This window comes from Haliaeetus albicilla, chromosome 5, assembly GCF_947461875.1.
Source record: "Haliaeetus albicilla chromosome 5, bHalAlb1.1, whole genome shotgun sequence".
Lineage (NCBI taxonomy): Eukaryota > Metazoa > Chordata > Aves > Accipitriformes > Accipitridae > Haliaeetus > Haliaeetus albicilla.
The window spans coordinates 28,664,384-28,690,331 of NC_091487.1; the positions used below are offsets into that span (position 1 = coordinate 28,664,384).

Sequence of the window (25,948 nt, forward strand, 5' to 3'; positions counted from 1 at the left end):
TGAGGATATCAAGTTCACCAAGATTAAATTGGAGATTGCCAAGGACTTGTTTAAAAGTTATTATCAAGTCTGACCGAGAACTCTGACATCTTACTCTTAACAAAGAAATAACAAACAAACAAACAAATACATGGGGTTTTTTTCTTCTTCTTTTCAGGTTTGATTTTAAAGAAGCTTCTTCATACTGGAAATTCATTAAAGGTATTGGAAAAAGTTGCATGCTACTTTTGTGTAAAATACTTAAAAATACAAATAAGAACAAAAGGGTGAATTTTTATGGTAAAAGCACAGGAATGAGAACCAGATCATGACTTGTGTGTCATGAAAGAATGACATCACATCATGAGCTTTATCTCGGTAGAACTACTCACAGTAGTAATGTGTTTATATAGAGTAGCCAAGTTAAGAATGTGTGCAAATGGTTTGAAGGATTTTGCACTAAAGCAGCAGTAAGACTTAACCATTCATTGTTAAGGGCAAGGAAACTGTTTGGGGGGCTCAGGCTGTGGTTTTTGGGGCTCAGCTGTCTTAGAAGTGGAAGATTACCTATGCCAAAGAGACCTGTTGGTGGGTAGTCTAATAATAGTTGACCATGGGACTAAAGCCACCCAAGTCTAACAAGTAGTTTTGGTACTGGAGCAACCAACCATGCCACTCCCCTGTAAACCACCTGCAGGCTTGCCTGGTGCTGAAATTCTCCAGTGTGAGCGCCATGAGGGGACTGCTCTAGGACTCCATCACCTTTCCTGAAGAAGGAGTAGGAGAGGGTAGAATGGGTCCTTCTGCTGCAAAAAGCTCACTCTGTTGTTATAACTCACAAACACATTTAGAAATTCTACAACGGTCTTTGTGTTTTGTGAAAAATTCTTGCAGTGCAGTAGTCAAACAAGTAACTAGACGTGTTGGTTTTCTTCCTCTTCTTTCAAAAACCCTAAGGGATTCTGTGAGGCAAACAGCAGTGAAGGTGCTAGGGTTGTCCTTGCATTTCAGCAGGAGCAGCAGATGTGTTAGCTTGGCTCTGCTGATTGCTGGTGGTCATACTGTGTGTCTATTCTTGTCTTTTTCTACCACTCCCCTTCTCCCTCCAGGACAAATGGAAATGCTTTTTTTATGTTCTGGGACAAGTTAACTTGTTCTGTTTTTTACCTTTAAGATACGGCGAGAGGGTGTGCGTCTCTTTCTTTTGTGGTTGCAAGCACTTCAGAATAACTGTAGTAAAGAACAATTGTGGATGTTTTCTTGCTTGATTCCTGGATTTTCATCACCACAGTCTGAATATGGCCCTCGAACGCTAGATAATCTCATTAACCCTCCACTTAATGTTCAAGAAAGTAAGTAATTTTTAGTATTACTCAATTCTCTCCATAATTCAATTCTCAGCACAGAAAAGACAAGTTGAAGTAACAAAGCAGTAACATACATATGTACCCAGGGAGCTTATGGAGCTGTTAATGAGCTTCTTGGCAGTTTATCAGGTCTTCTTGCAATAGTAACTTTGTCTTTTTTTGTTGTTTTTCAGGGTGGGTTGTTTTTTCTTTTGTTTTGTGTTTTTTTAGGAAGTATGGCTATAGCAGCTTAACACATAGTGGGTGAAAATAAACTGACCGATTTTATGTAGATCTTCTTAAGATTTACAAGCAGATGCTGCATCTGCTACAAACTTGCACAGGTGGGTTCTGCTTGTTTCGAACATTTGCACTGGCTTTGGCCATAGTCTTAAGGAGCAAGCTATACAAAGCAGTTTCTGGTATGGCTTTCAAGAGAGTAGTGGTTGTTAGGGCAATACGTAAAGCCAAATGGTTGCTCTTCCTGCTGTGCCTGTGTTTGACCAGGCAATTGAAGCTGTGGTATTCTTGAGGCTTGGAGTCTTCCAAAAGAATTGGACCTTGTAAACTGCAAAACTTGAGGTCAGAAAGGTCTGCATCAGTGGAAAGGCTTGAGCATTCTGAGATAAGCTTTTTATACTTTCTAGATTTTTTTTTTTAATGTGAAGATCATTATCTTGACACTAATCAATAGAGTGAGGATGATTTTTCTCTTAAGATGATTCTTATGACAGTTTTTCCTTTGACTACTTACTCTAGCAGTAAGTATCACATACTGGTTACTTTGGGGAGCCTCTTGCGTCCTAACTAAATTTATTCCTGTTAATGGGAATTTAAGCTTATTTATTAATGAATTGCAATTGGATGGTGTCATAAGTGCAAACTGTGCATTCACATAAATGTGAATAAGAAGATAACCGCTTTTTTATCTGAACATTAAGTGTTGTTAATTTTTCTCCACCTCCACTCAATGTTTTAGAGCTGACACAAGCATTGCTTGTAGAAGCAAGCAGTGTCTCCTTGACTGGTAATTAAATTTACTGAAACTTAGCAGATTAATTTCGTGGCAGTATAGCTCTGCAGATAAGTTTACTAAATACTTTAAGCCCTGTTTTGGAGTTATCTTGCGTTATAGCTCTAGAGCAGGAAAGGAGGAACAAATCTAGAGGGGATATAGACAGCATAGAAAAGCAGAGTGAAATGAGAACATCTAACTACAGGAACAAAAGAAAAACAAACTCTGAATTAGCTTCACTGTAGAGGCAAAGGAAGGATAAAGCTAGTAAAACTTAACACAAATGTAACTGATCATCTGCTAAATGAAGAAAATCATGAGAGATGTAAATAAAGATTTGGCATTTGTGCAACACAAGTTACACTATTGTTTGCATAAATTCCAGAAGAAATGGATTACACCTTTTGGAAAAATTGGGTCTTGGCAGGTGAGATTCCCAGGGTGCATAGGGACAACTTAGTTATTATCTGTAGTGGTTTTATATATGTAAGAAATTAGTTCTGAGGTGGTTTATTACCTAAAAGATCCTATTTTTCATTAATCTGTGGGTCGATTGTTTTGCCTGTAACTGTCTCATCTTATCCCAGTGCATTTCTACTTTGATAACTTGGTAGATATTTATGCATGGGAAGAAATGTCTAAATGTTAGTGTATTTCTTCTTCCTTCTTTTTTTTTTTTTCTTTTAAAATAGCTCAAGTGACTATAGAGGAGATCACTCCACTTGTTCCTCCACAATCAGGAGATAAAGGACAAGAAGATTTAACAAGCTATTTCTTAGAAGCACTTTTGAAATACATAGTAATTCAGGTATGTTCAATAGTTTTCAAGCAAACAAATATGAAACAACTAACACCTGTTTCTTCATTACAAGAAGACATTTACTAGTAGCACTGGAAATGTATATGAAAATGTTTTAAACGTTCCTCCCCCTCGCCCCTCCCTCAAGTGTCCTTCATAAAAAGTGAATTCTCCTAGAAGATCTTCACTTGCCTTCTGTGTGAAGATTCATAGGTCTGTTACCACAGGGTCTTGCATCAGATTGCAGCATGGAGAAAAAACAAGACTTGTCTGTCACTTTCAGCAATGCTAATTCCAGCTCCCTTCCCGTTTTCATCTCCCCCTCCCTGCCCTGTTGCCTTCAACCAGTAGAAGGATCAACTGGGCTCGCTCTTATTATGTGGGTTTTGTGGTGGTCAGGGACTTTGCTTTTCAAACTAAGGGGAAACTTCTAACTGAAGGCATTGGATTTTTGTGATACAGGCTTTTAACAAGTCCCAAACTTTTGCTGGCCTTTTTTCTAGGTTTGTATTCAGGCTAGCTGACAAAAGCAAACAAACCGTTGAGTCTGACATCCTGTTTCTTTAAGACTGGGACTGCCAGTGTCTGTGCTTAGGGTCATATTTTTCCTCCATCTATCTTTCTGGAATTTCTGCTGTTACTGTAGATTAACCATACAGCCTCTCCATTCTTTAATGGAAACACTGAGCTACTGGAAAGCCCTGGTTAGTAGAAATGCTCCAGGGTGTTTAGGGCATGATACAGGGATTATGGCTTTCTAGCAAGAGCTTGTGTGTTTGGGGTTTTTTGGGGTTGGTTTTTGGGGGTTTTTTTGTTTGTTCCCTCCCTCCCCCCCGATCAACAAGATATTTACCACACAGATCTTGCAGGGATGGTGCCATGACTCCTGTTGATGTCTTAACTGTACTTTCTGGGACTTTAGTTTTAGGAGACTTGTAAGCTCAGGTGTAATATAGTACACTGCACAGAGAAAATTTGGGATTACTGCTACAGCTAAGCAAGTGAACCTCTTCAAAAGACAAGCAAGTCTGGGAAAACAGTACATATTTGGAATACTTACCATCTGACAAAGGTTATGAGTTGAGTTCTGCTTGACAGTAGCTGCACTGCTGAGATTACACTTGCTTGGGGGCATTGCTCTGTGAACACAAGGTGATAAGATCTTGCAGATCCCAAGCTACCTAAAAGGCAGATAATGGAGCTGAACTGTGCACAGAAAATGAAGACTTGAATGGGTAGTCCACGGTGTGCAGCTCAGGTGCACACTATGTCCTTGCCTTCGTACTTTGACACTTCCATGATCTCAGCCAGTACTTGCCATGCCCTGTCCTAGGCTTTTCAAGAGCTCCTATCAAAAATTGGCCTAGCTATTATACTTTATGTAATTGATTTGCTGGCCAGTTAGCACATGCTGCTTCTGAGCCTGCTGTGCTGTCATATGCCCAGCGAACTGCTTGACTACGTAACATGCTGTAGGTGTTCCAGGGTACTGCCTTCTGGGTTAGACTTGTCCAGCAGAACCCGTTTGGGTATCTATCCCTAAGTTTTTCTTCACACTTTTGCAGGTTGTGCTAGAGAAGATGGACAGTGCACAAATATGGCCAATGTTAAACTGAAACATTTAATGGCTTCCCTTTATCTATCTTACTCTGTGAACTTGCGGTGCTGGAATAATTTGCAACCTCATTTTGTTGCCCCCAGCATCTCCCATGTTGAATAGAGGTCACCATACTTGTGACTTGTAGGGTAAGCTTAATGATGACTGTTCATTTTGAATAAAAATACCCCTTACATTCTTGAAGACAGCTGCCCTCTCTGTAATGAACTGAAAGTATTATGTTTAAATTTAGGTAAGTCATTGAAACAGGTGTCATAGAACTTGTTCACTACGTGAATGCTAAAGTCTTGCTGAAGTCTCTGTAGAGGCACTGATAATTTCAAGCTGAATAGTTACTTCTTTGATACTAAGTTCTGCCAAAGAACTTCATGTCACTAATTTCTATATTAGTCACCCATTCTATTGAATTACATTGAGGAGATATGTATGTATGTATATTCTATTCTAAAGGCCCATTGCCCTGAAAGTAGATAGTCTTTGTTCCATTGACATTTCTTGGTCAGTTTCTGTTCCATCTTTCTAAAAGTGTTTATTAAAATGTGTATGGTTTTGTTCCAAAGAAATAACTTATAAAGAAGACATTTCATCAGTCATGTTTCTTTTCTACTTCTAGATGTTTACTTTATCCAACTTCTTTTTTTAAGGTTAAGAGTTTAGAATGGAAGAACAAGGAAAACCAGGAAAAGGGATTTTCATTTTTATTCTCAAATTTTAAGAAATACTACTTACCTTCTATTTTCCCAAACATCTGTAAGGAAACCAGCTTGTATAACCCTATACTTGGTAAGTGTTAATACAGCTGATGAAATCATTACATTTTCTGTAATAGAGAGTATAGCAAAGCAGTTTTTTTGCTTGACTTGTGTTTCCCATAAAGAACATTCTCCAGAAGTATTTCTTATGAAAGAACATGTTATGGTTCCTGTTTATGGTTTTCAATTCTCTGTTTGTGGAGGCACCTGATCCTTTCATTAGAGTCAATCTGATGCAGGTAAATTAAATGTTCTTGTAAAACAGTTCTTTAATGTGACCTCTGTTGATTTAAGTTGTGCTCTGAAGAGAAACTACGGCTGCTGAGATAAAAGGTATTCATGTGCTGTTCTTTGGGGGATGTTGGCTTTATCTGTACAGAATCATAATGTTTGGATCATATGGTGCTTGCTCATAGTTCAGACAGGGCAGAGTTAGTTATGGGTTTGTGTCAACTATGTTTTGTCAAGAGCTTGCAGTAGGAAGAGGAAGCTAGGGTTTAACACAATCTTTAAAGCTGATGGTGCTAGAATATGTCTTTCCATATAGAGAGCGGAATTTTAGGTGTTTGATAAGCAAACCTAACTAGAGTTTTGCTCAGAGGTTTTTAGCCCATTCTAAACTAGAACATTGTTTGCAAATCTTGATTTTGCTAGCTCAGGTTTGCACATGCCCATGCACATGTTGGTTGTAAGCCGACAAGAGTTCAAGACTCTAGTTTGCAAAGCAATACCACGTACACAGGCTTTAAGCTGCCATTTCATTACTTGAATAATATGGAAACCTCACAGCTCCTCTTACCTGTTGACGCAGCATCTCACAAGGATTAGTGGTGATCTCCAGACACAATTTCATATTCTAAATTCAAGCTGTCGGGGAAGTTTGTTGACAAGGTCTTAGTTTCTGCCGGTCCATGTACATGTATTTGGATTGTGGCTTTCTTCAGAGATGGATGTTTCAAAACCATGTTCTCCTGGGAAAGACAAACAATGGACTTTCTCATGTGGGGGGGAAGAAACAGTATAAATCCAGCCATGAACAACAGTAAAACAAGAGTTGTGTGAAGATACTGAAGAGGTTCACTGATAAAATAGCTACAAGAGGGATGGTAGGCAATGCTGAGAAAGCAAACCTACTGCTGCTTGATGTCCTCAAACAAGAAATGTGGGAACAGTATATTCTCTTTCTATGAAGATCTTGATTGTGTCTTCCATAGAAGTGTTACTGTAGTCCTCTCTTTTTCTGTGAACCATAAACAAGAAAATTCCAAGGCCTTAGTAAAGAAGAGGACAATGGGAAACAAGAAGAAGAAATGGGCACAGATCTCCAAAACTACTGTCAGTGCCTTAAACAGTGCAAAGTCAGCAACAATGACAAGGATTTTGGGAAGGGGAAGAATACAGTATTGAAAGCAATAGAAACACTGGTAAGTAGAATAGTCCTTTCTCCTCTAAGAAGTTCTTCTCTGGCTTGTATCTTTCCACCTTAGTTGAAAACAATCCTGTGCCTGTTCTGAACAAAATTGACAGCATTTAGGCAGAAAAAAGGGCAAACTTGGGCACTGAGCCTGCTGCTAAAAACAGTTCTTATGCTACTGGCGTAATGTTTAATTTAGGAGAAGTCATGAGGTATAAATCAAAACAGTAGTTTTAGTAAGCAAGCATTGGTACAGGGCTTTACTAGAGATAGTATATTGGATTGAGATTTTTTTCTTTCTGTTAAGGTAGATTTTCAGATAAGTGTATTGGTTACAGTAACAAGTGCTGAGCATTCCAGTTACAAGAGGCTAATACGGTGCTTCCGCCAAATTCTGGCTTGAGTATTACAGGCTTAGAAGAGCAATACAGGTTTAGAAGAGCCCATGAGATTCTTTTGTTTTGTTTTGAATGCCTTTTAACACCTGTTTAGATTCGGTAAGATAGTCTTTAGAAACTGTTTAGTAAGATCTACAGATATGGCAGTAAGATTCCAGGGGCGTTGTTTCTTCAATCATAGTAACATGCCTTTCTGTGCCATTTCCAAGCCATTTAGGTGGGCAACTTCATTTACAGGGAAACAATAAAGTGGGTGTCCTGCAGCTCTCTGCAGCTCTTCATTCCTTCTGAACTCTTTATTGCCTTAAGAAGTTAAGCGTAGTTACAACTACAAGTGTCCACCATTATAAATGTGGTTTTGCTAGCCTTTTAATTTTCTACCCTGTTTATGTCTTCCACCACCTCAGCTTCCTGGCCTTTTTGGCACCAGCTTACATCAAGTCCCCAGAGGGGCAAGGCCAGCGGGTGGGGAAAGCCCAAAACAATCGAAAGCTGGGGGAAGGGAGTATTTCCTCTTGGGCTATTTGAGTGAATCTAATAAGCTTCTGTTTTGCTTTGGTTTTACATTAGTGTCCTCATCTGGAGCCTTGACACCTGTTTCCAAGATGGACAGAAATACGAAAATACAAGAAATGACTGAAGGAAGATAATTTGAGAAGCAGCTGCAGCACATAATACAGTTGAGAGGGAATAGAGAGAGAAAATGTTTTGAGATGATATAATGAAACTACAGAAGGAGACAGCGTGCTGCAAGGACATGTTTACTACATGTCTACAGGATGTCTTGTCCTTTTGAAAATACTGTTAGTATTGCAGTCTTCACGCCCTGCTGAATGCTAATCGATAGCAGAGGGAACTGATTTTTGCATCTTTAAATACTGCGCTACCAGGCATTTGCTTCCTTTTTTGCTGATTGTGCTGTTATACATGCTTCTGTTTAAGATATATTAATTTTTAATTTTCCTACTAACCTGCTGCTTTCCACAGAATGAAAACAATGTACTGTTTTTTATTTGTAGTAAATAAACTCTTTGTAAGCTTTTTAAAAAGTATTCTGTGCATTTGTTACTCTAGGTGGATGGTATGCAAGAGTCATGTAGTTTTTTCCTCTAATGATTCCATTAAAAATAGTGGATGTGACTTTAAAGTCTGTTCTGGAAACATTCCTCAGTTTAGCAGCACCATGACGAGTTTATCACTACTTTTATATGTGGCTGTTGAAATGACACTGAGATATACCAACTTGGATATCCTCAGTGCTGGTGCTGGGTGTTGTGTTGTGTATTTGTGATGTTAACAAGGTAACCTTTACAGCAGTCTGGCAGGTAGGCTGTATTCACTTCAAATGCCTAAAAGTGTATGTGGCTGTCATAAGTTAATTGCCTAGATAGTAGCTGATTATTTCTTTGCTGGTGTCCAGATTTGTTCTTTCTGAATTATGATACCATAACCTCATAGAAGTTATGCTGGATCCCTTAAAACAACTCTTGACCTTGCATTAGGAAGATATAGTCAGGAAACAACTTTATGTCCTTCAGCATGACTACTTTGTATCTTCTTTGACTCCCACCTTTAGTATCTTTGAACTACCTTCTGGCCCATAAAACCATGGAATATATCTCTTACTTATGTACCACAAGCTATAGAAGAGTTGAGTCAGTGCTGAAATACCATCTCTGTCCAATCTATCACTCTTCATATCTGGATAGGACCATCATTGCCCATGCCGCCTCCTTTTTGGGGCTTTTTTTTTTGTTGTTTTTTTTGCGGGGCTTTTTTGTGTGTGTGGAAAACCATGATACTGAAACACCAGCAGCAGGATGTGTTCTGACAGCACATGTCATAATCAGTCCTCAGAAGAATTTTCATCTACTTTTTGTATTGGAGCTGATCTCATACTTGCCCTTCTAGAACTAGGAATAGAGTTTGCACACCACTCCCAGAGAAACGTCATTCACACCTGAAAGTTTTGTAGCTGCTTCAGATTGATGACTGGTATTGCAGAACTGTTCTGCACCCTGTCTTGGGTTGTGAAATGCAGAAATGACATTTTGCAGTGTTGAGTTGGCTGATACGTGGCTGGAGTTGAACTGTGCTGTTGATTTTTGTCCCTGCAGAAATGTGCATTATGCACAATTTAAAAACTGTCCGTGTCAGTCCATACCCCACCCCCAACTCCATCTTTAATGTTTTTACTACACATGTCATTTCCATCCACATTGAGTGGACTGTCACTTTTTTTTGTGAGGTAGATTCAGTAATACTGGTGACACTGCAGCATCTTTGTCACTAGCACAGTAGAGAACCAGAAGAGCTGAACAGTTCTGAACAATCGTGTAGAACATGGGATGGAGAAAATGGAACTGTAGGTTATAGACCCCAAATAATCACAGTTCCTGCTAGCTGGCATGCCACTGGGCATCATTCATTGCATTCCCTTCAAGCCAGTACAGAAGCTATTGCCACAAAATCATCTTTCAGCTAAATCATGGGAAGATGCATGTGCCCTTGCTCTGGTAGCAAAGTCCAGCAAAAGTACCTAGTGCACATGTGGCATTAGATGAAGCTGTGAAACTCGCGTGGCTTTGGAGCAGGATTTCTCTGTTCTATTAATCTTTCACCTGTTAGAGGGCTAGAAGCGGCTGTGTTTATTGCAGCTGCTGTTAGAATACAGTTTAGAATTAAAGCTCTCCCATTGTAGCCATGATTAGAGGTTGGGATCTGTGTCAATAAAGAACTTTGACCCTTATCACTAATTATTTTCCTTTATTGCGGATTGCTGCAGACAAACATAGAGATCTTTCTAGGGATGCATTAGGAAATGTGGTGATCCTTGCATCTAAACTGCACCTGCTTTTCACAGTAGGTTTGGTAGTAGGGGATAGGTGACATATAGGACTCTTAAAAGGCTGTAAAATGGTATGAGTTACATAAATTGTTGCTTAGTAACTTAACTATAAACACTTCTTAATAATGAAGAAATTTGACAATATCTTAATTCTATATGAAAATAGTTTTCTTGTATAGGCCATATTCTAGTCTAGTTAACAGTTATTTTGATACTTAGAACTCCTTTGTAGTTTTCAATGAGAGTGTGAAGTAGTGAGTTTGCTGAAGTCTATCTTTAAATATTGAGTATAGCGTGTAGCTTAAAGCTGAAAACAATGAAAAGAAATGTGTTTACTTGTTTAGAAAAGAAATGCAAGCAAGGATGTAAGGCTATAGAAATCACTTTCAGATAAAAAATTAAAGGTTTTGCATAGCAGAAACAAGTTGTCTGTTGGACTGACAATATTGTCTGCCGCCAGGAGAAAATTACAGCCTTTTGATGTCTTCTAGTCTAGTCTTGAAATTTTCTCTATCACGTCCATTTTGGCACATCTTGGGATGAGTTTTGCAACAGTGAATATGAAAAAACAGTACCTCTGAAAGTTCATGTGCATTGGTTGTGGTTTTAGGATATCTTTCTTATATAGAGCTTTCCCTCTGCACATATTTTTAAGATGTTGTGTTTCCTTACAGATATACCACAAATGAGACCAAAGCCACACTATGTAATGGTTAAGAAAGATGCTGAAACCAATGAGGCAATATATTGCACAAAGGAGCCTTTTATTAAGGCTCGTGTTATTGTCATTCGATGGTTGGTGTCTTTCTGGCTTGAGCCAAAACCTCATACAGGACCTCATATTCCTGGGATGGAAGGTGAAAATGTGCCAAAGAATATTCAGGTAAAACCAAATAGAGAAAAAAGTGTTTGTTTTCATGTTTTTCTCTAATTGTTATGTCAGTAGTGTGTACTCCTCTGATAATTATAACTAATGAAGAACTTTAAAAACAGTATTTGTAAACAATTTTCTGCTTATGAATTCACTTTAGAAGGACTCACTATGATTTTTTTTTTTCAAATTCTGCTATTTTGTTTTTAATCAACTAGACATAAGAAGCCTTGAAATGCGGTGAATCCTATTTTGGTTTGGTTTGGGGTTTTTTTCCTGAATTCTTTGTACTGTTTAAGTTATACAGCAGTGTAATTTAAAATTGTACTGTTCAACTGTTGTACTAAAAATGAGCTATGGACTATTCTTTAATTTTTGTTTCAGAGAGCAGCTGCTAGTATGGTTTCAAGGGAGGACAGCAAAAATGACAGTACTGATAAGCAGGATAAAAATGCAGAGCCAGAACAATCTCATTCTAATACAAGTACTCTAACAGAGAGAGAACCAAGTTCTTCCAGCCTCTGCAGTATTGACGAAGAGCATTTAACCGATATTGAAATTGTCCGGAAAGTCTTTTCTTCTAAAAGAAGCAACGTTAATTTTCTAACTGAGATTTTTCGACAGGTAAAGAACCCTCTTTAGAATGCAAGAATCTTGATTATTTTATTGTAAATGATGATTATGTCATAGTTTTCTTTCAAGAGCATTTGCTAAGCAGAAGATTATACAAATGTACAGGCTTTTTTCTGTCATCTTGCCTTTAAGGTTTAAGAATTGAAAAGTTAACACTCTCTGAAATATTTTCTGTGTAGAATATCCCTGGTTCCTGATTTTTCTAACTTTGTTTCTTTAATAACCAGTTCGACAACATCTAACTTAGCATAGGCAGGAATGTTTGATCTTTTCATACATCAACCCTGTACCTATTAGAGCTCGCAACCAAGCATATTAAAATAAGCCTCCTATGGGAGTCTGCAGCTGTTAAAGAGCTGTTTTAGGAGCAAATATCCTTACCTTGATAGTGTTCATCAGAAGAGTGGGACAGATGGCTATAGAAGGTAACAGCTTCTGCTTCTGACTTTACTGCAACCAGAACTGTTAGCTGAGCATACTCAAAGTAGTATTTCTGAACTGGAAACTATTAAACAAATTAAAACTGAGAACAAATGCCAGAATATGGAGTCTTTATTTATAAGGTGAAAATACATAATTTTGAGTTCAATGTGGGAGAACAGAACAAGATAGACTTGCTTTATGCCCTATGCTATAGATCAAAAGATGAAGAGATTTCTCTGAATAATAGTAAAGAAAAAATATACTAACTTTCAATTGAAATGCATGACACTAATTGCTTTAAACAGCAGAAAACAAAACATTTTAAAACTCCAGTATATCTGGATGAAATGGATATTTTCAACTGAAGCAAATAAATGTCAGAAGCTTATCCACATACAATGTGTTGACGAGCTTGGGCACATTGCTGAAGGAGATAATGGAGTTACTTGAATTCAGCTGCCACTCAGGAGTTTACAGAGTCTGAGACATTGAATGTAGAGTCTAAATTATTGATGGTCTATTTAGAAACACACACACCGCCCCCCCCCCCGGAAGGGACAGCAAAGGTAATTGTTCTTTTCACAAGGCACTCTGTGATTTATGTAGATTATTTGGCTTTCATGTGTGGTTATGAGATCTCATTTAGGTCATTGTTTAGCCAGAAGTTTTCAGTGTAAGTTCATTTCTAATATGCCAGATGTTTGTAATATTTCTAAAACATTAGGGCTAAGTTATTCCAGTCAGGAGGAAATTTAAGTTGTACTGAATGGTGGGAAGATTGTAGAAAAAAAAGTTTTATGCACTTTAGGCTCCAGGGTACAAAAATGTATACGGCCTTGCAGAGGACTGTTGGACTTGATGAGTGATCATGTGTGACTGATGAACTTGTCAGTTGAATTCTGTAATACATAGAAAAATTCTTTTGATGTGATGCTAGTATGAAATGTCTATGTCCAGAGAGAGAAGGTACTGCTTGTGTCAAGTGGGGCCTCCTTAAAGACATGGGCAATGAGTTTTCAACATTCATACCATGGGGTCCATAAAGTTATGTTTTAGTGTAGTTTATTTGTTCTTTTTTTTAATACAATTAGGGCATCATGGTCTTTGGTAAATGTATTTATAGTTAGTTAAAATCTGACTAATGTTAAAAGTTTCTGATCTGTGACTAGTTGTTACCAGCACAGCAGATACAGAAAACCCCCGGAAGAGGGCAGTGATCAGCCATCGTACTGACTCAAATGCACGCTTTTTTGAAACAATAATTCTGAAGGCTTTTCAGGTAGTCATTTGTTTTAAGGATACTGTTTTGTAAAAACTCATTTAGCTAAAAATAAGATACGTGGCTACCAGTAATGTGTGTCACTTGAATTTTTCTTAGTCATTTATAACTGATTTAACTCTACTCTTCCAAATCCTCTGAATGGAAGATGTTGTAATAGAAACTTCTTATTATTTGTTTTGTGTATTTTTGATGAGTGTTTGGGTCTTAATTTCACCAGATTAGGTGTTGAGTAGATGTGCACGTATGGATTCTCATATCTTTCTTTTTGGCAGTGAAGTTTTCCAAGTACTTCCTTGACAAGTTCTCTTGTTAAAACACTTTTTTCATGTTTTGAGTTTACAGATGAAGAAAATGAGCAAACATTTAGGTTTAGGAGTAATTTATTTGTTAGGATCCTACAGTGGCTGTATTTCCCCCACCACCACCTTATCCCTTAGAACCTGTACATTATAGAGTCCAACTTGATTTCAAGTATTGTAACTGGTTTTTTGTTTGTTTCTTTTTCTACTCACAGGCATTTCTGTTGCCGATATGTGAAGCAGCTGCCATGAGGAAAGTGGTAAAGGTGTATCAGGAATGGATTCAGCAAGAAGACAAGCCTTTATTTATGAAAGAGCCTGAAGAAATAATGCAGTGCACAACTGTAGATTGTGATCAAAATGTTGCTGACCACAATTCATCAGAGAAAGCAAAAGAAAGAGAAGAGGTAAAATAATTGTTCGTTAATTGTGCATCTTTTTGATATGCTAGTAGACAGAGAAGTGGCCTCCTCGACAGATTATATGTGGTTTAATTTGATGTCAGAGCATCTGTTCGGGAAAATCAATGATAATTAAACAGTGCATTAATGGGCTACCAATTTGATCCATTATCTGTAGATTTTTAACGTGCTTGGTTCAATTTAAAATTTCATACAGTTCTATGAACTATTCTCAAGATGTGGATTATACAGCATGCTAACCTTCAGCTGTGTAAAAATTATATACAAATAAAAGGATGAGGAAAACAGTAGTTATTTCATCCAGATACTTTAAAATAATCGCTACAAACTTCTTAAAATGTAGTTTTGTCTTTAAGATGCATCTTAAACGTCTGTCTACCATTGTTTAATATCTATTATATCCTTTTTTCTTTAATATAAAACCAAAATACCTGTCTACAAATCTGTGGGATTTTAAGAAAAAATATTTTTCAGGAAAAAGGGATGAACTCCAGTCATGTTAGAAATTCAAACTGGGCAAGAAATGGCTGTTACGAAGATACTTTGCAAAAAATGTCCGAAATTGATACTGAAGAGCAAAATGTACGAGCTGGAGTACAGTCAGTATTGCAGGTATGAAATAGACTTGATATCTAATTTTCATCCTAATAATAATGCTCTTGTTACCGGCACATAAAGAGTGGAATATAATGTAATACTCCTGCAAGGGAATCCCATGGTCCTTCAAAGCATCTCGGAATTTTTAAAATTATTTTAGATTTTAAAAGTTTGATGATAAATAGTGTTAGAATAATGGCAGTGGTTCACTATATCTTCAGTGACCTTAAGTAGGACGATGTATATACAAGTGTTGGATAACACAGTAAAAAAATCTTTTAATTTTGCATTAGGGCATGTATTCTGCTCTTCATCATATAACAGAAAAAATAATTCTCATTTGAGTGCCATGTCTTCAAATTATTCTAATTAAGTGTTTAATGAGAATGCTTAGAAGCTTTTTTTTTCTTTTAAGCTATTAGTCACCACAAACAAAACATCATTACCTGCGGTTTTCCTAATCTCAATAATAAGGTGTACTGGGATATTTTCTCATCTTTATCTGAATTACAGATTAGATGAGTACATAAGCATTTCAAAATTTTGATCAGACACAACAGCACTCTACTTCAGTGATATCCTTGAGGAATGGAGACTTGCAGAAGTTCCCTAACAGAAGTTTTCTGTTTCTGGGAAATTTGGCAGGGTAGAATTTGTGTTAATTTCAAATATTCAGCAAAATGTTTCACTGAAGTTGAGGATATAGAAAATCAAGTGTGTATAATTTGAGGGTCTTTGAAACGCTCTTACAGTCATATAAAATGTGTGTATTTTATGTATAATATGTGCATGAACATACATATATGTGTGTATATGACTCTAGCCTCCATAATACTCTTTTATCCGTAAGAAAACTGATTCTGAACAAAATAAAACAGACGTGCATTTGCCACTCCACTGTGTGTGCTTTTACCATGGGTGACCACGCTAATTAGAACTCATTATTTTTACCACAGCTTGAATGATTTCCTGAATAGGGTTTCCTGTTGTGGTGTACACTGTTATATATAGAAATAAACTTTGTAACGGAAATCAGTTTTAAGTTCACATATGTTACAATAATTTCAGCTTCATAATCTTTGTATACAATGACTAGAATATGAACCGTTTCTGAGAAATGAAACGGTGAAGTACTTTTTCTATTTGCACTGTATACTAAGTTTTAAACATCTGAGAATGTCTGGGAGATTGTTCATGTTGAAGTTTTTTTAGATGAAGGTTCATTTGACGCATTTAATTTTTGCATAGACTTATTTCTAGGCACTTAGAGTAGGGTAGGCTCATCAGTTGAGGCTAGTGAATGTAAAGCTACATGCTAATAGTTTTTAATTACTAAAATCCAAAGTTCTCAGTAGAGGGAAATTACAACTGTAGAACCAATGATTTCCTGTACATGTGGATTAAGGAAGAGAGGTAAAAAATAATTGGAAATCTAGGGCTCACTGTGATTCAAATACTTCTTAAACTTACGTAAAAATATAACAACACTTTAGTAGTAGCTCCTGTAACTCCTACAGAGTCCTTGCCTACTTTGTGTTCATCATTTTTGTTCTGAAAGCCCTAATTCACTGTCCACTGAAGTCAACCACTTTGGAGAAGTGTTTCCTACTTTTGGTAAGCCTTGCTGATCACAGTGGGATGAACGCTTTAGTCTCCCAGAACATAATACAGGCCTCGTCATGCTGAAGCACACACTGTGTACCAGGACTATTTCAGGTAGTTTAGCATATATTATACTAGTCAGTTCCTGGTTTACAGGTGGAACTTTTGTCCAGTGGACTACTTTACTGGGACATTTTTGTCCATCATATTAAAATAATTGTATAGAGTAGTTTATTGTACCATCTGTCTATGAGAGCAAAAATACACAAATATGTTTTATAGAAAAAAATGGGAAAAAATCAGTCTTATTGTTGTTTTATCATCATGTCAAGCTAACTTATGTTTAAATATATACTTCTGAGTGCATATGCAGCCTTTTCTGTTAATTGTAGATTTTTCTCTTCCTGGTTACTATTAACTGAACTGCTGAAAATGTCAAAGTGCTTCAAGCTCATAACATCCAATCTTTTCTACTTACAGGTTTTTATAATAAATTCTTCAAATATATTCTTTCTTGAACCTGCAAATGAAATTAAGGCTCTGCTGGATGAACACACTGATATGTGTAAACGCATTCTTAATATCTACCGTCACATGGTAGTCCAAGTGACTATGGACAAGAAGACATGGTAAAATGCTAATGCTTTTATCTTAGATTATTAGTTCACAAGATAAATGTGAAAACTTACTTGGTAGTAAACCCAGTAGAGTGGTATTGACTATGTAAATCAGTTGCTCTAAATCAGTAAATACATGGACTTTAACATCACAGGCAACTTACCACAGGGGAAGAGGTTGTCTGCTCTGTTAAAGCCAGTAGTAAGCACCTAGTTAGTTTGAGGTAGTTCAGCCCTCAGTGAAAAAAGAAGCAAGCTAGGTTATACAGACTACTCTTAAGGAGCTACTGACGACTTTTTTCCAGGGCATTTTGCTTATGTGTCAAAGTGCTAAAATATGAAAACAGCCATGAAGCTTCACAGCCTTATTTAAAAATAAACAAAAAATCCTCAGATAAGCATGGATAACTATTATACAGATGTGGGTTGCTCTTGATCTGTAATTGTGTACAGGAGTCCATGTACTGTTTAACTGTTTTGTTCCTTTTCAGTGCTTAAGGTGCCTAGCAGGTACAGGGGACCCCACTTTCAAATTAATTTCTATTATTTTCCCCTATCCTTTAAATAGCTGTCTCTAATGATGTAGTATATTGCTTGCCACCATTCTACATTACAAGGAAGCAGTAGCAAGGGGATTTCCTTTAAATAGCTGTCTCTAATGATTCAGTATATTGCCACCATTCTCCATTGCAAGGAAGCAGTAGCAAGGGGATTTCAAATGGCTGATGTACTCCATTTTAACTTCACTTTTATTCAATCTGTCACTAATATTTCCTGAACTCTGGGTAAGAAGAGCTGGCATTACATGTCATGTGAAGCTTGTCTCCTCTTGTGAGGAAATAAAGAGTCAGTTCAAGGCTAGCCACTGGGAAATTTGGTAGTAATAACAGCAAACAGACACCACTAGATCAGTATTTTCTTCCCAGTTTCACATTCCTGTAAAGAAGTGACTCTAGACCATGACGGCAAAGATTGCACAACACAAAATAATTGATGAAGTATGTTAATGATAATGTAACATTGCCAAAACCTGTCATTCATAACAACCCCCCCCCCCCCAAAAAAACAAAAACAAAAAGTAAAGGCTCACATTGGATATATAATTAAAAATTTGCCTGTAATTTCAGGCTGTTGAAGGTGATAGCACTTGAATGACCTGGCAGAAGATGTTACAGGGTGACAGGGATTCCTGACTCTCAAGTGTGAAAAGAAGACTGGAGTAATTTCAGTTGCAATAACCAAGTTAGGCTGCTTGTAATCACTATGTCCTCTATGGAATTTGTCTGAGCAAAACAAGCTTGGTTATTATCTTTAAAAGTATCCTTGTATATATAGAAATATAACAAAATGGTAACTCTAAGTTTAATATTGTTTTGCAGGGAACAGATGCTACTTGTGCTGCTCAGGGTTACTGAATCTGTGCTGAAAATACCACCCCAAACTTTCTTGCAGTATCAAGGCAGAAAAAACTCCACTTTAGCTGGAAGACTTGCAGGACCTCTTTTCCAGGCAATTAAACATAAATTCACTTTAATTAATTCAGCTTAATTTTGACCAAGAGATTAGATGCAATAACCACTGTTGGTTTGTCATCTTAAATCATTGATCATGTTACCCAGATAACATTGAAGGGTGTGAGTTAAAGAATTGGCTACATTTGTTACGTTCTGTTTAATGACACCGTGACAATGGTTTTTGGGGTGCTATGAAATTAAAAAATTGCTGTCCCTTAGTTGAGTTGGGATAACTGGCAATGTGTGCAGTTTTAGTCTGCTTCCATTGCAAAATTAGGTCAGGTCAGCACAAAATCTTCCGTGCCATCCATTCCTAACCAACTGATTTGTTTTGTGTTTTGGTTTGTTTTTGGTTTTTTGTTTGTTTGTTTGTTTGTTTTATTCCTTGCAGTAAGCTGTAGCATATCCTTTCAGACTTTATAGCTGCAGAGTGCTGTTGTGGCTTCTCTGTAAATAGGATCTGTAAAGTAAAAGTCTCTGTACCGGTGATGAAAAGAGTGTCAGGACTATGCAGAAATTTCTGTGGCAGTTAGAAGCTTCCTTTTAAGCAGTAACATTTGAATGTTGTCATCTTACATTCAGAACCCAACTTTTCTCACTTTATTCTTTTAGACTCTTATAGTAGCTTGGATCAAAGCGAATCTAAATGTGTACATCTCTCGAGAACTTTGGGATGACTTGCTGTCTGTAATGTCATCACTGACATATTGGGAAGAGCTTGCCACTGAATGGTCACTGACAATGGAGACACTAACTAAAGTACTAGCTAGAAACTTGTATAGCCTGGACCTCAGTGACTTGCCGTTGGATAAATTGAGTGAGCAGAAGCAGAAAAAACACAAAGGCAAAGGTAAGACGACACTGTATACACATCATTTGAATTTGGGATGGGGTAATAAGATGTTTGGCACAGCATAATTTTGGTCTAGCCTTTTTAGTATACCTAATTAGGACTCTCTATCACCTGAAATAACCCAGTTTCTTTCAGATAAGGTTGATTTTTAGAACCACCACAAAACCCTCACATTAAGAATCAGTCCTGCAAATAGGCACATATGGAATGTAGTTCTTAAAGGTGTGTTGAATTTAACCTAAAATGTTATACTGTAGTGGGTTATTCCTTTCTCCTTTTATCAAAGCAATTAAATAGTTGAGTCCCAATCATAACTTCTTGAAAGTAACAATGATTATATGTCTGGTAAAAAATAGCTAGCTAGCAAGTGGCTATTGCAAGCACAATTGGAATATTGATCCTGAAATCCAATGAATGTTGTTTAAAGATGAAATGTAAGGTGAACATAGTTTTGTTTGGGTACTAATTCATCACTAAGCCATGGTGAAGACAGGTTTTGTCAAAGTGACCTTGTTGGACTATTTAAGAGAAAGGATACCTTTAATAATCCATATGAATGGTACTGGTTTTTAAACTGATTCCTAAACAATGCAGGAAATACTCTGTAGGACATAATATGGGGAGAGGAGGTGGCTACTTGCTTATAATGGTACAGTTCTGGAATGGGTAAGGGACAGGAAGTCTGTCCTCCTGGATAGAGGGCGGGATTGAGAGTTGCAAAACCAGGATTCCCTTCCCAGATCAGAGACTGACTTTCTGCATGTGACCATGAGCAATCATTTCTGTCTTAGTTTCCACTTCTGTAAAACATGGGTAACGATATTGCTCTGCTTTAAAAAGTGCTTTGAGATCTAATAGAAGCAGGATTATATTTAGGGTGAGTAATAAAGATGGAAAAAAAAGTATAATTTTTAGTCTACTGTTTATTTTTCTGTATTCTGATTGATGTGGTTCTCCAGTCAAAGCTGAGGGAAGGTACTTCCTACTAATATCTTACGGTTTGTCAGTGAGAAGTAATATATGTGGATTCTCTGTCTTAAAGAGGATGTCCCTGTAGACTATTTTTGCTAAAAACATTTCACATGCTTCTAAATTTCTCATCTTGAGCAAAAGCATTATTCACACTTTTGTTCTTCTGGTGTGTGACAGCTGGACAAAAATACATTTCTCTGTAGTTGACCCTGAGAGGTTGTTCAGACCACCATGCGTTTTTGTTTTCCTATACTATATATCTTTCTTCTTTTTCTTGTGGTTTAGAAAAAAAGAAAAAAGAAAAAAAAAGAGAGAGAAGTCTGATGTCAGATAAGAATGTGTATAGTTATTTGAATATAGGCTTAAAAAACATTCTGAATCATCTGTATCACCCATACAGAGCCACATGAGAAGAGTTCGTGTTGGCCTTCAGTAATAGAGTTCCAGAGAAAGCCTCTGTTGTTATATGTGAGTTGCAGAGTTAAATCCAGCTTTGGAAGTAATAAATACCATACAAATTATGCCAATTTCTTTGGCCCTGTTCGTTAGCTAATAATAATGAACATGTTGTACTAGTGCTCACTTTCCAAGAAGATGCCCTTTTAATGATTGTAATTGTTTATCAAGTATAATTTTTGTTTACATGAGTTCAATTGAGAGTAGCCCTGAGGAGAAGGACTTGGGGGTGTTGGTTGACGAGAAGCTCAACATGACCCGGCAATGTGCGTTTGCAGCCCAGAAAGCCAACCATATCCTGGGCTGCATGAAAAGAAGCGTGACCAGCAGGTTAAGGGAGGTGATTCTGCCCCTCTACTCTGCTCTGGTGAGACCCCACCTGGAGTACTGCGTCCAGCTCTGGGGCCCCCAACATAAGAAGGAGATAGGCCTGTTGGAGTGAGTCCAGAGGAGGGCCACAAAGATGATCAGAGGGCTGGAACACCTCTCCTATGAAAACAAGCTGAGAGAGTTGGGGTTGTTCAGCCTGGAGAAGAGAAGGCTCCGGGGAGACCTTAGAGCAGCCTTCCAGTACCTAAGGGAGGCCTACAAGAAAGCTAGAGAGGGACTTTTTACAAGGTGATAGGACAAGGGGTAATGGCTTTAAACTGGAAGAGGATAGATTTAGGTTAGATGTAAGGAAGAAGTTCTTCACTGTGAGGGTGGTGAGGCACTGGAACAGGTTGCCCAGAGAGGTTGTGGATGCCCCATCCCTGGAAGTGTTCAACGCCAGGTTGGATGGGGCTTTGAGCAACCTGGTCTAGTGGAAGGTGTCCCTACCCATGGCAGGGGGGTTGGAACTACATGATCTTTAATGTCCCTTCCAACCCAAACTATTCAATGGTTCAATGTGGATAAGGAAATACATTGCAAATAGTCTTTAGTTCACTTTTTTTTGAGAGAGAGTTGTTTGTGATAGCTGCTCATATGAGCTTTATTTACTTCAATATAAATGTTAAATCTGAATTTGGTCCATCTTTTCTTAATTTTAGTATAGTATTTTTTTTTGTGAATTTCCAAAAAGCCTTGTTCTCTGAGCCCATCATCCCATTTTTTTTGCTTTTGCATTTCGTATTAAAATATTTTGTCATCTTTATTTCATGTTCCTCAAAAGTCAGGGATTATTTGGAAAAAAACCCACAATATTAGTAGTCTGTAATGTATCATTTTGTGCGTCTTCTCTAAGAGGAACAGCAAAGGAAAAATTTCTCTAGTTACATATTTTATCAGGCTACAACCTTTGTAAACCCAGTTTTCTTGTGGTTTTGCACTTGATCCATCAGGAAAAAGAAAAGCACAATAGTTTAATAGCACCAACACTTCTGAAAAAGTTTGAGTATCCCTCAGTGTTAATGCTGGCTGTGAGTAGGCTTATATATTTAAAAACCAGTAATGAGCTGTTTAGCTTTTGAAATCATGCTTGCTTTGGTAACATAATTTATTCTATCCAGCTTTAAAACTCTTGGAAAGAGCACAGCTACAAATATCTGATGATATCAGAATAGCAGTGAATAGATTTGCAATTCTATTTTTGCAGGAGTTGGGCATGAATTCCCAAAATCTTCCGTTGATAAGTCCTTTTCTAGAGGCTGGAGCCGTGATCAGCCTGGACAAGCACCAATGAGGCAGCGCAGTGCTACAACCACTGGGTCTCCAGGAACAGAAAAGGCAAGAAGCATAGTACGGCAGAAAACAGTTGGTACGTATCTGTAAAAGCTAATATAAGTGACATTTGAGAAAGGGTAAGGAATTAATAACTGACTTTTTTAGCAATGTGGATAACTTCTCTCCACAAAGTATACTACCTATAATAATGAGTTAAATGTGTAAATTATGCAGCCTTATGTGCTTAGAGGGTAGCTGAATAGCTTGTGGTTACTAGAATCACAGTTACTGCAAGTAAGTTTGATCACATGCCTAAGCTGGGTTGGAAAAATAATACTGTTCTGTGTATATGAAAGAGAAAAAATTGGGAATGGTTTGAGCAATGGTATGGATAGGTGGGTAATAGAAGGCTTTTTAAGTGTGTGTTTTCATAAACTGTGCAAAAAAAAATAGGTTGAGTATTTTCCAACTGTGCAAAGAAAAGTGTGACAAATACGTATATGTCTGCATAGTTTATAAAACGTGTTGTCTGAATCTTGCATTAATGAAAGATTGGCACAGGTGTGTGCAGTTCTCCATTTCTGAAGTCATCGATTTCTCAACTTCATTACTTGCACTTCCTGTGTTAGAAATGAGTGATGCTAAACAGTGCTTTAGGTGGATCACTCAAAAGAAGACTCATTTATGTTTGTATGATTTGCTTAGAATACCTTAAGATGAACTGGACTACAAATTTCTTTACTCCTGTTGTCTCATCTTGATGATCTCAGTGCTATTCCTTATGTGAAGGAAAATTAAGCTGGTTTTACTTTTCATTTAAAAGAAGAAACTTTTAGGGATTACTATCTCTGTAGTAGTAGTGGCTTCAGGCATTGTGTGGTGTTGCTTCACTGATACTTATTGGAAGCAGATACATTCTGACAGTTTTAGAAACTGGGGATGCGTATTGGCAGTTGAATATATAATTGTGTTTCAGAAATTAACATTTTCTTTCTTTAAAAAAAAATTTTTTTGGAAATTAATTTGCAATTCTTTTTAAGTCGCAGAGGTTATTTAGCCAAAGGTTTTACTTGAATATTCTTCAAAATTCTCCATTTAAAAAAATTGTTTTCTTATAAGGCTATTGGGGGCGTGGGAGAGTTAATTGTTCTATAAGCAGTACGAACACGTGAGAAAATAGTCACTACTCCAAAATTTCCTGTCTTTTTCATGCATTCAAATGCTACACAGCTTTTCATGTATCTCATGCTTGACAGCACCTAGTTTGACTAAAGTTTTTCTTATGCATCACAGATACTTTATATGTAATTTCTACTTCTCTGTAGATAGTCTGCAATTAACTGTTGCGGTGTTTTTGTTTTGAATCTTAATTATCTTAACAAGGTAAAGCTTATGTTAAAATTTCTCCTTCCCAAATTGTTAATATTTCAGATATTCTGTCAGAAGCTTATGTTGTTTGGTCAATTTATTAATGGTTTTGTTTTGCTGCTATTTGAAAGATGGCTATTTATATGATGTTAGCCCTAAAATGACAGAAATTTATCCTAATCTAGCTATATATTGACCTGGTTAGCAGCAAACTAATCTGATTTTAGTTTCACTGTACTTCAGCTTCCATGCTTTTGTTCCTTTCTTCCAATTATCTTACATATTTGATATTAATAAGCCAAGTTTGTATTACTGTCACCACTTAATTTCAGCTCCATTCATAGTGTAGAATACCATCTGTGGACAAGCATCACAGCATTAGCAGGGTGATTTTAAAAGACGAAAAGCCCAAAAAGAGTTGCCGGAGCCAGAATCCCAAACTGTTCAGTTTTTTAAAATACTAATGAAGAATATATTACAAAAGCGTATGTCTTAACTGTCTGCAAACAGTTGCTTGTTATTGTCTCTCAGGTCTGCTAAGAGAGCTGTTGGGATGCTTCTTAATCTGTGCCAGTTAACACAGGGTCACGTAATAAAAAAAACTGGTTTATAGTCACAACAAGTAAAATTTTCTATAGAACATTTTGCTGCTCAGATCTTCTCTTTCAGTTTAACATTAGCTCCACAAGCTAAGTCTGGAACTGAGTCAGACCTCAGATATGTTGCATGATATCTGATATGTAGTATATTTCCTTTGATTGTGAGTAATATACTCTTTATATCTGAGTAGGGGGGATGTGCATGTTGAATATTTTATGGTAAGAAAAAGCTGGGTTTCTTTTTCATCTGTTTTATGTTGTACACATTTTGTGTACATCTGTGCACCTCTGTTCTTGAGCCATCCTCATGCCAGCACACATTTATTGCTGCACCAAATTTGTGTGTTATGTGTGTGTTACTCAAATAAAAATCACAGCTTTTCTGATATGCAGTGTGTACATTTTTAGCCTGAACTTATGTAAAGTAATTTTTGGAAAAGGGCCTTCAAACTTGATATGCATATGGGTTGAAAAATCTTCTGTAGGGCTAGGTACAGAATTTGTGACTTAGGCAGCAGATTCTAGTCCTACAAAAATAGCAGATCATAAGGAATTTAGTAACCTATTGTTCTGCTTTTGTCTATAGACAACAGTGGAAGGTTATAAACTGTTAAATAACTAGTCTACATTCCGGTATTAATTAAGTCTGTGTCTACTTAACTACTTCAATGAATGTGACAGATTTTATTTAAAATAAGAATTCACTGAGATCACATTTTCCTTTTACAGGATCTCAAAGCTAATTTTGCTTTCAATAATAATACACTACAATTTTTCCTTAAAAAGTTTCCATAAAATTACCACCTACCAAATTTTAAATGGGTTCTGCCCCCCCTTGCTAGTATCAATGTAACATGATGGAAGAGATCCAGTCAAATTACAAGAGATGCTTTATGTTAAGATTTATAGTCAACACAGTATCTGATCTCAAAAGCTTGCTTTATTTAGAATTGTAGTATCATTTATGTTGGAAAAGACCCTTAAGATTTACTACATAGCTTGTTATTTTTTCTCTTGCCTACGTTAATTTTAAGATGCACAATGATGAATGTAATGCATCTATCACTGTATCCTGAATCTTATTACTGTATCTCTTAAACAAAGGCATGTTAAAGACTTACACATAATTGCCTTTTTTTTTTTTTTAAATTTGTCTCTGTCTTATAAACTAAGTTTAACAGAGAATGGCTTCAGTCTTAAAATGTCTGTCTTTCTGAATTGTTTTTTCAAACTGATGTTAAGACTCCACTTAAGTTGTGCTGCATTTGTCAAATGTGTTTTCAGCTCTATGTACATTGACCTACTCAAGTTATCTGCATGTTGCTGTTAGGGACAATTTAACCTGATTTAGAAGTGTGATGTGCTCAACTTTCACTGCACTCCATTTATGTACTTCTGATTCCCATACAGATCAGGAGCACTAAGATTCTAAGTCTATTTTCCATGTTGTTTTGAAAATATACACAGAAAAGATCAAAGACATATTAAATATTGTACTGACAATATTTATGTAAGATGCAGTGAAGTTTCCTTAAAAGAAGTTTATCAGCAACTATTTTAAAACAAGTTACCAAATTTGCAACAGTTTGAAAAGGAAGCTGCTTGAAACAATGAACATTACTTTTTG

The 25,948-nt window shown here is 36.9% G+C and overlaps 1 protein-coding gene and 1 long non-coding RNA gene across 13 annotated transcripts in view; both read left to right on the forward strand.

Moving 5' to 3' along the window:
* Positions 1-25,948, forward strand: part of RALGAPA1 (Ral GTPase activating protein catalytic subunit alpha 1) — a 135,488-nt gene that overhangs the window by 15,626 nt on the left and 93,914 nt on the right. For all 12 annotated transcript variants that reach the window (XM_069783967.1, XM_069783962.1, XM_069783964.1 and 9 more), the window contains exons 5-16: positions 158-201; positions 1,154-1,331; positions 3,033-3,148; positions 5,402-5,540; positions 10,844-11,052; positions 11,425-11,664; positions 13,893-14,084; positions 14,574-14,711; positions 16,779-16,927; positions 18,295-18,424; positions 19,042-19,279; positions 22,287-22,448. In XM_069783967.1, coding sequence (XP_069640068.1) covers positions 158-201; positions 1,154-1,331; positions 3,033-3,148; positions 5,402-5,540; positions 10,844-11,052; positions 11,425-11,664; positions 13,893-14,084; positions 14,574-14,711; positions 16,779-16,927; positions 18,295-18,424; positions 19,042-19,279; positions 22,287-22,448 — 1,935 coding nt within the window. The remainder of the gene's footprint in view (positions 1-157; positions 202-1,153; positions 1,332-3,032; positions 3,149-5,401; positions 5,541-10,843; positions 11,053-11,424; positions 11,665-13,892; positions 14,085-14,573; positions 14,712-16,778; positions 16,928-18,294; positions 18,425-19,041; positions 19,280-22,286; positions 22,449-25,948) is intronic.
* On the forward strand, positions 6,940-8,370 carry LOC138685476 (uncharacterized). Its single transcript, XR_011324742.1, has 2 exons — positions 6,940-7,420; positions 7,892-8,370. It is a non-coding gene; the product is annotated as an uncharacterized lncRNA (long non-coding RNA).